Raw genomic sequence first — 12,306 nt, 5'->3', positions numbered from 1 at the left:
GTGGACTGCTTTTTGTTATTTGGAAAAAATCAGGTTGACTTGCACCCTTTTTGCCCACAAAATTAGGTACAAAACACAAACCCCATTCACTCCATTTAATTCTTATCCCCCCCAAAAATGTTGGCGACAATGTAAGCTGTCTTTAACTACTGTAATCCTAATATTGTACATAGAATGCAGTGAGACGCCGTGTGTTACAGTACATGGGGAATTAAGAGTGTATCGGTGTACATAGCATTACATCACTAATACAAACAGTGCACCAATGCTAATCCTGCTTTTCCTGTATGATGACATCACACCCCCCCCCCCCCCCCCCCCACACACACACACACAGAGGCTTTGTGACGGACGATAAGAAGGTCGATACCGCAACGTTGCTCGACCTCCACCAGGCTGGGATTAAAAACGCAAGCGCACACAACACGCCGCAGCTGTGTGTATGTGTGAAATTGGTCACCAGATGATTTTGACTCTTAATTGAAGTAGGGAAACGATGACAGCCATGTTTTATTCTCACAATGTGCTTTGAGAATGAAAAGTACTTTTCCATGCACTTCTTTGTACTCGATGACATGATGGGAGGTTCAAGTATATACAGTTGAGTACAATTGGCTTGAGTAAACTTAAAACACGGAAGTCTTCATGCCTTTTCTTAAAAAAAAAAAAAAGACATCTAACAAAAAATGCGACACACTCTCATGACATTGCAACATTTTTTTTTCTTGAAAAATCGGACTTAAATCTCATAAAAAAACGATTATTTTTTCTAAAACAAACAAACAAAAAAATCCCCAACTTTTTAGTCCCATAAAATGGCAACTTCAATCTTGCATTAATGGAAAAATAATACTGATGTGTCATTGACCCCCCCCCCCCCCCCAAAGAAAAAGAAAATAACCCCCCCCCCCAATTTTTTTTTATTGTATGATTATGCCACAATTAGGCCACAAATTATGTACACTACATATATATATAGTGTATATATAATACACAACACTCAATACATGATTGCATTGCATCATGAACCTTCCTCATGCATTGGGTCCTTCTTGACCCTCGTTGCTTGCCGTCCCCCGTCGTTTATCTTTGGTAGCCGCATGACCAGGAGCGAGGCGTCACCAGCTCCCAAAAGCTATTCTGTACACACACACACACACACACATAAAAAAAAAAAAAAAGACTCTTTCTAGTAACCTCATGCACATATAATCCCGCTTTTGATTGTTATTATTTTATTCCCGTTGTAGGAACAGCGAGTTGTTGAATGGCGCCGCTGGACGACCATGAATTGCGGGCCGGCTGTACTTAAAACAGTTTAAGTACGCCAGCTGTCCGCTAAATCCTCTACTTGATCAAACGCTGGAGGCTTTCCAAGGTTAAATACTGGACATGTCGTTGTATTCCACAGACGCATCATTTGCCAATAGAGACTCTTACGATATAGCAAGATTGATTATTGGACTTAACAATAATCAATAATGGAGTGACTTCAGATCTCAGAGCAGAGTTACCTCCACAGGTTTTTACTGTTATTTGGTAAAAGCTAAATTATACATTTAATAAAAGAAAAACATTATATAAATATGATTGGCCGCATAAGATAACTTAATTTCAAGGGAAAAAATGTCATTCAAATTTGGATGGAACTTTCTTTAGAATTTTTTTTTTTTATCCCAAACAATTTGTCTTAAAAGTATGACTTAATCTTATATTATTATAAAAACATACATTAACTTGCAAGACAGCAGCTATTTTTATTCCCCCCAAAAAAGTAAAATGCAACTTTAACCTAGTAAAATACTGACATTTTGTCCATAAAATCTTGAATTTTGTAAAAAAAAAAAAAAATAATAAAATAAATTGAAAAAATGTTAACTTGAATTTTGTAAAAAAAATTATTGTATACTCCCAAAAATGTGATGATAATCTCCTACATAATTATAAAAAAAGAAAATTACTTTAATCCAATGACCCCCCCCCCCTCCACCAAAAAAATCTGACTTTAATTTTATAAGATTAAAACTGGGTTTTTTTCTTACATGATTAGTGTTTTGTTGGTTAAATATCTTAAAAATTTGTTTCCCCCTCAAATAAATCCATTAATATTGTATTTTTTTTTTCTAGGAAAAAACTAATCTCATAAAATTATGACATTTTGTCACGTAAAATAAAACTGGAATCTTGTAAAATTCAGACAGGTTTTCATTAAAAAAAAGAAGCCATTTTAATTTTGTAAAAAAAATAAATAAATAAATATGACTTTAGCTTTTTAAAGATTCATTTTATCTGTCAAAAAAAATGCAATTAAGAATACTCAAATGTAGTTTGTTAGCAGATGGCAGGATGTACTATACAGTTCGTGTGCGTGCGTTTCATACCCCGGTGCGAGGACAGCGTATTTGCGCGTACCACTCCTGACAATAGAGGCACACCAGCACGCCCTGACCCAGGAAGAGACACGCCCACATGATGATGTTGAACACGGGGCTTTGACGCTTGTCGTTCATGGTGAAGTTAAAGACAACTGTAAGGATGACCACAGCATGTGATGATCAAGATCAATCAAAACAGCCTTTAACAATGTAATAATGATAATAGGTTTAGAATGCATATTCTCCTGAACAGTACCAATGATAATCTATTAATAACTTAAAAACCTTCAATGCGATGCTAAAACGCAAAAAGATATTCCTAAAATGAATTAGTGGGTTACCTCCAAAGATGGCGAAGAGGCAAAACATGACAGGATAGAAGAACCCGAAGCCCATGGTAAAGGCATACTCGTGCACCACGGCCGACACAATGAAGACGGACAACATGGCGGCTGTGCGGAACTTCCTTTTCGACAGCTGCGGGCATCGCAGGTGGAAAATAAAAAACTTTAGTTGTTGTTTGTTTTTAATGGTGTAGAATAGTGGTCAGAGGTGGCAAATCCAAGTCCAGAAAGTAAAAACCCTGCTACAGTTTAGCTTTAGCCCCAGGTGCTAGCTAGGGAGCTAGCTTCCACTGTGCTCGTTACCTGCTAGGGAGCTAGCTAGCATTGGGGGCTAAAGCCAAACTGCGGCAGGGTTTTTACTTTCAGGTGCTAGCTAGCTAGCTCCCTAGCAGGCAAACAAGACCATGAGAGCTAACTAGCTAGCTAGCTAGTTGGCATCAGGGGCTAAAGCCAAACTGCGGCAGGGTTTTTACTTTCAGGTGCTAGCTAGTTAGCTAACTAACTGGCATCAGGGGCAAAAGCCAAACTGTGGCAGGGTTTTTACTTTCTGGACCTGGAATTGCCACCTCTGGTAGTGGTGGTGTGCCTGACCCAGAGGAAGTCCCTGTAGCCGTAGTAATAGAGCCAGTCGTGTACCACCACGTTCCATGTGCGGTAGTAGTTTGCAAACGACGTCGAGTTCCACCAGTCCTGTGGAACAAGATAACGAAAATCTATTGACGGAAATGCCAACAAACACTAGCATGACCCACAAATGGCTACAGTGTAAACAATTACTCAACCGATGATGTTACTCTCTTTTTAGAACGATCAAAATCACTAGCATTCTTTCGAACAGCTTTTTTTTTTTTTAAGAAACATGTTTACTCCCTGAAGAGGTCACAATCAATAATGCTCTTTAAAACAAAAAGAAAGGAAATATTTGACAAGTGACATGTTTTTCTTCTCATTCCATTCAACAATTGGACAGCAAGTAAAATGTTGCTCGCACATGCAACCACACTCCACAAAGGGGCCAAAATAAATTGCGTTCTTTGGAACCAAAACAAACAGTTTCTTGTCAACTGCAATCAGAGCAAGCAAAAAAAATGAAGTCAATTTCTTGTGCTCAAATCCAGGATTTCTGATAGCTATTGTTTAAGTGCTGGTGATTTGAAATTGAGCCAAGAGAATCACTGATCTTTTGGTATTGATCACAAAGGTCGCTCAAACCAGTTCTTCACATTGAATCAATGGAATGTGATGAAAGTGGAAATGGGGTCACAGCTTGTTTATCAGATGATTCAAACATTGATTTGATGTGATTTTTTTTCTTTTTAAATAGATGCTATTGCTGACCTTGTAGAACATTCTGTCGGCAAATCGCAGAAGCTCCCCAAAGAGGTTGAGCCAGCAGTGCAGGAAGGCAAAGAAGCACAACAGCAGCAGCATAATGCCTGCAAACCGGAACTCAATTATGACTTTTTTTTAACAAGCAAACAAAAAAGACAAATTCCATAAATGTACTTTAAACTCGTAAAATATCAACATTGTTTTTGTAATAAATACAACAAACAAATTACTGCTTTTGTGAATTTATATATTTTTTATCTAGCAAAATTAGGATTTTTTTTCTTTGAAGGAAAGCAACTTTAAATTTGTAAAATTAGAACTTTGACTTCTCTTGTAAAAATTCAATTTATTGTGACATGAGATGTGATGTTAATCTCAAAAAATATTTTTTTTGTATTTTCTCCAACAAAAAAAATTACAACTTTAACGTTGTCAAATTATGCCTTGTTTTACTAAATTTATTCGAGGGGGGGTGGGGGTTCATTTGTTAAAATTACGCCTTTTTGTGTCTATTATAGGACTTTATTTTTCCCCCCAAAAAACAAAATCTTAAAATCGGTAAAATTTGGGGGAAACGACTATAAAAATATAGACTTGAATTGTAAAGTTAAAACTTTCTGTCTATCAAAAATACAATTTAAACCTTGTGAGATTATGCCTTTTTGTTCCATAGAAAAAAAATGCTTTAATCTTGTACAATTTAGACTTTTCTCTACAAAAAAAATGCAACTTTAATTTTATGAAATTACAACTTGTACTAAAAATGTAATGTTAATCTTACAGAATTACCTTTTTTTTTTTACTTAAAAAAATACTCTGGTAAAATTGCCCTTTAAAATAGAATATATTAATATTATTTTTTTTCCTCCATTAAATATTTAACTCTCAAAAAATTATGAGTTTTTAAAATAAAGTACAATTTTACTCTTACTATTTTTTTTTTTACCTTTTTAATTCTCAGAAAACACTTTATCTTTGAGCCAACCATTCACACCTAAGGACTATTTAGAGTCTTCAACGAAGATAGTGGAGTATCATGCTAACTCTACAGGATATTCAAACCCAGACCTTGTTGATTGTGTGACAGATAATTAACCGCCTGGTTCCCGTGCTGCCCCTCTGCTGAGCCCTGTGACGTAACGCTCGTGACGCTCATGAAAAGAAAATATAATAAGGCCTTGGTGTGTTGTTGACCTGATCTACTTGCGTAACAACACAGTTAAACATTTACTGACTCACATTGATAAGAGAGAATGCAGAAATTGTTACTGTTTGGCCTTTGGAGGAATGTGGAAGTTTGTGTGTGTGTGTACACGATGCTGCTGATAATAAGCAGAAACCTGGTAGTATGGAGTGGAAGACGGCGAGGACCATGGCTCGCTTGCTAAACGGCTGGTGGCTCTCCGACGTGAAGACGGGCACGCACAGGCGCACCAAGATGAAGTAGCCGTAAAACAGGCAGCCCAAGATCTGCGGAGAGAGAGAGAGAGAGAGAGTGTGCCGACATCAAGCGAGGAGGCAATCGCACTTCAAAGGGAAGGGAAACAAACGGCATGCTGGGTAATAATGAACGCAGCTCACCATGGTCAAAGTGACGCCGACGTATTTCCATCTTATATGCGTGTTCCTGGAAGGAAATACAAAAAGTCATTAATAAAATGAATGGCGCAAGATGGCGCCAAAGCACTGCTTTTATGTTAGACAGCGCTTGGGTGCCATCTTGGGGCAATTCAGAAAGAGCACACAAATAGCAAATAGGTGAAATATTGCGTCAGCCATCTTACCTGGGATACGATTCCCTGTAGATGAGAGTAGGACAGAAAAGGAAGTAGAGGTAACTGGAACATGTTGGGAAGCGAACTTTCTCGCCTGAAAAGCAGGAGATCAAACCATCAAAGGGCGCTGATGATGCTTTAAAAAAACAAAAACATTTTTATAGACGCTTGGGGGTGTCGTAATGAGGAATTGCTCCCCAGATTGCCTGGCTTTATTGTTGCAACTCGCGCCACCCAAAACTACAGTACTGGTGTGAAATTTCCCACCTCAGGGCTTTAATGTCTTTTGTGAAACAGTTTGCTATGTTTCTGTCAACTTTTATCTCGCGCACCTGTGGATTTTTACGAGATATACGCTTTATTTGCGAATGGAAATAGCAATCAAATGTTCATATAGGTTATGGAGAAGATTGTGATTGTGACAACGGCTAAGTTGTCTCACTGGATGGGGTAAGATGTCACACCAGAACTAACTACAGCGTGGTTCATTGTATTGTGCGTCTGTTCTCATTAATACCTCGTTTTGGCGCGTTCTTGATAATGACGGGGGCCGCTTCCCTCATGAATGAGTAGCTTTTCATCAGGAATCGAATCTGAAAACAAAATAATGATAGTTTTATCTTCCTTATGTTGGACAAGAATGTCGACACTATGGAATCCATTTGATCACTTATCTGCCTGACCCGGATGACTCATACGGCATATCAAAGGAAGTGCAACGAAAACGTCCCACTGCATCATCACGTGTCGCAAAAACATAAACGAGTAGATACGATCTGATCTTATGTCAGGCTGACTTGCCTCGTTTGTTATGAAACACTGCACTCAAATGACCTACTGCACCTTTCTCTCAATCTCTCTCTCTCGTCCAATATTTGTGCACTGACCTGCTCGAGTATGACGATGAAACGGGATGCCGGCGGCAGCTGGTGCCGCACCACCACGTAGACAGGCAACAGTCCCAGAACAGAAGTCTGGAGGGCAGCCAGGACCAGAACTGTGCCCGCAGACAGCCCCAGCTTGGAGGTGCGCCGGTGGTACAACGAAGCCCAAACGCGCAGCCCGTAATAGGGAACAAACAGCGAGTAGGCCAACATGAGCGCCCACACCCAGACCACCGTTCCCAGCTTGCCAAAGGCGTAGAAGAGCAGGTCAAACTCCAGGACCAGCCTGCCCACGGGGAACACAAAAGGCACTACTTATTGCGCGGCAAACAATTATTTTGCCATCTAAACTTAAGCTAAATGAAGTGAAGTTAATCTAAACCAAGACAAACTAGCTAAACTAAGACTTTAAAATATGCTATGCTAAGATAGGCTAAGCTAATCAAGACAAACAACCAAGTTGAGCTCAACAACATATTAGGGAGAAACTAGCTAGCGCAAATCTAGAGGAATAAGCAAGAAAAGACAAAGCAAACTAAGCTAAGAATCTACGACAAACGGCTAAAGTCAGAAGCCACGTTTTTGGGAGGACAGACCATTTTCTTACATCCTGTTCGGGCGTCCGGGGATTTGATAAATTCATGAAAATGTCTGGTTGGCGTTGCGCGACGAATAGGAGGTAGAAGTACACTGTGTGCGCGACTGGTACCACAATTTCAAGGCCGGGGCAAGTGTCCTCTTTTCGGGGGGAAATGGGAATATGGTCACCCTAAAATAAACTAAGGACAGACAAAAGATATATAAGGATATAAGATAAGAAACTTAAACTAAGCCAAGATAAACTAAACATCAAATAAATGCATGGCTAGATTGCTAGAAGACTAGCTAAATAAAGACAAACTAAGCTAAATCAGTGGCCTAGTGGTAGAGTCTCCGCCCTGAGATTGGGATGTTGTGGGTTCAATCCCCCGGCCAGGTCAAACTAAAATAAAATAAAAGAGTGTAAATATAATTTGAACTAACAAAATGAAATGAATCTCAGTATAAGCTCTGCTAAAACAAGTCACAATAAGACAGACACACGCGACTTTATGTGCGCCATTGCTAAAATAGCCCCCCCACACCGCATACTGTCATCGAGTCCTATATGAAAAGCGCCCTTTACCACACAAATAACATATTTTTACTCATAGCAGCCGCAGCATGCCAGAGGATGTGTTTTAATCCGTCAAGGTCATCTCCCTTTTTTTTCCCACATGAGTATCGAACAAGCCCGTGGGTGAGCAAAACCTTTAATCCGCCAATAGAATCTCAACCGCGGACTATACTCAGATGGATTGATATCCCCCTTTAAAAAAATAAACATATTTTAAACAATGCAAAGTTGGGAAGAAAACAAAATTACTCTTCAGCTGTGTTTGTTCGTCTCACTGACCTGCCCTGGTCGATGAAATCCACCGTCAGCGTGCTGACGCAGAAGATGAGCAGCACAGCTACAAACATGTGGTAGATGGTCCTGATGTGGTTGATCTCAAACAGCTCGCTGGTGATGAGAGGGGAAAGGTCATTTTTTACTGATTTCCACATCCAAACATGTCTCCCAAACCTTTAAAAATATATATATTTTTTTTAAATTGAATTAAAAACTATTACATTATTTGTTGTTCATGTCATTTTGTATTTATGTTGGAATCTTCACGGTCAAATTAGAAACATGCTTAAATGAAAAGTCAACCCAAATCTTCTTTACAATAGTTTCTATGCAGCCATACTTATTAATATTGTGTCGCAAAATACGGCCGTTTTTACCCATCTCAGGGGGCAGCCATTTTCCCACTTTCTGTCGACTGAAAATGACATCCCAGTTAGTTGCTCAGGTAGCGACCAATCACGGCTCACCTGTTTTCTGAGTTTGGTCATGTGACATTAGCAAGCTGAGCCGTGATTGGTTGTTACCTGAGCAACTGTGATGTCATTTTTAGTCGACAGCTAGTGGCAAAATGGCCGCCCCCTGAGAGGGATAAAAAAAGGTGGATTTTGCTCTTTAATTCATATTACACAAACACAATATTAATCAGAATGCTGAGTTTAGACTAGTGGGGATGCATAGATATCGTAAAAAAATAAAAATAATTTGGTTGAATTCAGCAAAGTCATGCTTACTCTAGCAGTGATGCTCGGTCCATAAACACTTTGCCGTCATCCATCCTCTGAGATCTAAAATTAAAAACACGGCCACATGTCTGAAATATGTACGAAATATATCAGTTTAGCTTGACTCGAGTTTAAACCTTGGGATTTATTGTAGAAAAAAATCTTACAGCACAAAACAAAAATATCACAAAAAAGCACGTTAGAGTGAACCAATGCATTGGCCTAATGGCAGATTATTATTTATTTATTTATTTGGCAACCTACCTACTGGCAATTATTACCTGGATGAACCAACTTTATCCGCCTTCCCATTGACTGACGCGTGGACAGGCTCCGTCAGCGCCTTTTCGAGAATGTCACTCAGCTGATCCTGGATCTGCTGCAGAATCGTCACCTTCACCCTCTGCAGCAGAGTATGCGTTCATATTTTAGAAAACAAATACGTGTATATAATAATACTAAATGTTTTGAATTTACCTGCGCATGTTTGTGCCACTGGGCCGCATCGTCCATCTTTGCATCGTCACCACGACCAGCTGTGGGAGCGCATGTTTGCTTATAAAAAAAAAACAAATACCAATGCTAATATGCTTACATGCTAAATGCTAACACAACTCAATCCATTTATTTTCTAGTTTCCAAACATCATGTGTATATTGAACGATAAGAGTGTGTTATTATCCCCTTTCTCTTCTGGTATCATATTTTTCATAAACTACTATCATACCAGAATTGGTCATCTCATCCGGCGTATGGGCTAAGATGCTCCTGTGTCTCACGCCGTTAGCATTAGCGCCGTTAGCATTAGTTGGCTGTGCGGTTGCCATGACGACCAACTCCAGGCAAGGTCTTCGCCGGTGGATTCGGTTCACGTAAAAGTAGAACCTGTACAGTAATAAACAGGGTCAACTTAAATCACGCGCCATTGTCGGGACCGTGACTCAACATAGCAAGTAATCAGTGTCCTAACATGAAAAGGTCGACGGTTGTTGAACTGAGGTAACCTCCGGTGCTTTTTGCATAGATAACAATTGTTGTTATCAGGAGTCAACTCAAGTCTCGGCTAAATAGTAAACACACATTAAAGCGGATGCGGCAGAATCCAACTGTAGATATTCATTTATCTAATACATGAGTACAAATAAAATGCTAAAATTACAATTAACAAAAACCCAAAGCCAAGTAGACGTGCTTTTATTTTGTTTTTTTGGTATTTTGCTGCGTGTCCACTTTTGGAGTAGCAACGTTACAGCCAAGTCGTTTCTTATGCAGGCACAGGAAGATTAAATCATGCAGCGTAAACATCAGATTAAAATTGAATATCTGTCAGTATACAAAATCAGCTGTCCTCAGCCAAACTAAACTTTTCACATTCGGTGCAAATAGTCCTCCGAAAATCGTTCCAATGAGGCAAGTGGCATTTTATTGAGCTATACACAAAATGGATGCCAATCTGCTGTTTCAGAAAACGCTTTTAAAGTGATGATAGCAGCATCATGTGTTGCATTACGGATGCTAGTTTTCTTCTCTACATCAATATGTCGTCATTTTTGTACAATAGAAATACTCACAGTGCTCGGGGTGGGAGGCACCTTTTCAACCGGCGGCTCCTGCACACAGCTTTGCCAGACTGCAGTGTATTAAAAGTGGATTTCTCGGCTACGAGTTTGCACTTTGCCCTTTCGGCTCCTGGCTCCGCATCCAGACACACACACCCCTCGCGTCCCTTCTTCCCCCATAGGTGCTGGTAGGATGAGGTCATTTGGGCAGTAGAGGCCTGAAGGAGTTCTATATAATGTGCGGTACCGACAACAATGGATTGTGCCGGCATTCTGGTATTGTTAAAGTGGAAGACGACGTTAAAAATTGTCTTGAGTCGAAACATGACATTCTGATTAATAGTACATTTTTTTCTTTGGGGATGATTATAAATGCAATTTTAAGTATATTTATTTTGATATTAACTGGAATAAGGACATTTGATAGTGTGCCACACACAAGTGACGTCAAAAATTAATTTAAACAATTTCTTTTAGTTTACCATTTTTCCACTTTAGGGAAAATAATATTGTACATTTAGACCAGATATAAAATTGGTGATTAATTGTGAGTTAACTATTGAAGTCATGTGATTAATTACAATAAAAAAATAATAATAATCGCCTGACGCCCTAATTTTTAATAATCTTTTATTTTCTTTTTAAAAAATAATATTTTTTCCCCAAAAATATTTGTTTCTTTTTTTTAAGAATCTTTTTTCAAAAAAAGAAAAGATTATTAAAAATTAGGGCTCCAGGCGATTACATTTTTTAAATTGTAATTAATCACATGACTTCAATAGTTAACTCACGATTAAACACAAATTTTATAGCTGGTCTATATGTACAATATTTTTTCCCTAGGTTTTCATACTCTTGTTAACAAAAGTGGGATTTTTTTTTTTTAACTAATAGAAATAGTTCAAATGAATTTTTGACGTCTATAGCCGTCAATGGCAGTAAATGAGTGAATTAAATCACATGTTTATTAGTACATGTTAAATGTTGAATGTATTGTGTATTTGTAAAACATTGCAACTATTATCTAAAAACAAACATTATACATAAGTACCCTTGCGTGTAAGTGTTGACATTTTACCTTTATCTAATTAACACAACGAGCTCATGGGTGCAAGTACATCAGCAGCTAATTACAGCCACCAGCGGCTAGAATTTATTAGCTTGCTCTACTTATTGATTTGTTTCGTTGCGGCTGGTGGCTGGCAAACAGACTCCAATCGCACCGTGTACACTCTCAGTCCTTTTTTTTTTTTTTTTATTGAAAGGAGATTGAATTGGAGGACAAGTGTGTTTGTCAGCTTCTGCTACAAAGGGAAAGCACCGCATGCACAACATCACACGCCGGAAAAGAATGCAACAATACACCATGATACAAACATACAATTTGTCACCATCTTTTTTTTTTTTTGTACTTCCCCAACATTCATGTCATTCTTCTAATTCTGCATATTTAACACGACGGGAGAACATCTCGGTGACTGTGACGCAGTATTTTCATAGAGATAAAACAAAACATTTTCACAATCACAGTCATGTCAGGACGCAGTTTGTTTTGATTATTTTTTTGTTGTTGATGAGAGGTTGTTCGTTCAACTCGTGGTATCAATAGGTTGTGTCAACACATTGCAATTGATTAAAGCAAAGTTTGCTTCAGTTCACTTTGGGGCAGTGGGCAAATACAACCAAACTGAAATAGAAAAATAAAAGAATGTCAATGTAGTTGAATAAATATAGTTATCGAGCCATCCATCTTGCTTCAGTGAACCTAACGAGCATGTTTTGGGGATGTGGGAGGAAATGGTGAGGCGGAAGCCTGGGTTCAAACTACCAGCCTATAAATTGTGACCCGGCTATCCTAACCACTATTCCACCATGTTGTCAGA

General features: G+C 38.7%; 1 protein-coding gene across 1 annotated transcript; it reads right to left on the bottom strand.

The window, feature by feature from the left end:
- Positions 1–924: 924 nt before the first annotated feature.
- soat2 (sterol O-acyltransferase 2) lies at positions 925–10,961 on the bottom strand. Its single transcript, XM_086088027.1, has 16 exons — positions 10,436–10,961; positions 9,592–9,749; positions 9,342–9,400; positions 9,146–9,267; positions 8,874–8,927; positions 8,146–8,253; positions 6,714–6,996; positions 6,344–6,419; positions 5,836–5,920; positions 5,633–5,678; positions 5,392–5,521; positions 4,058–4,155; positions 3,311–3,409; positions 2,717–2,852; positions 2,382–2,527; positions 925–1,140 (listed from the first exon to the last, which is right to left on the bottom strand). The coding sequence occupies exons 1-16, from the start codon at positions 10,747–10,749 to the stop codon at positions 1,084–1,086; spliced, it is 1,971 nt and encodes a 656-aa protein (XP_085944153.1). The 5' UTR covers positions 10,750–10,961; the 3' UTR covers positions 925–1,083.
- Between the last annotated feature and the right edge of the window lie 1,345 nt (positions 10,962–12,306).

Source organism: Leptonotus elevatus, chromosome 10 (genome assembly GCF_054856555.1).
Source record: "Leptonotus elevatus isolate MCC_2025b chromosome 10, RoL_Lele_1.0, whole genome shotgun sequence".
NCBI lineage: Eukaryota > Metazoa > Chordata > Actinopteri > Syngnathiformes > Syngnathidae > Leptonotus > Leptonotus elevatus.
The sequence above is the reverse complement of the archived record's forward strand: the minus strand, read 5'-3'. Positions and strand labels throughout refer to the sequence as shown.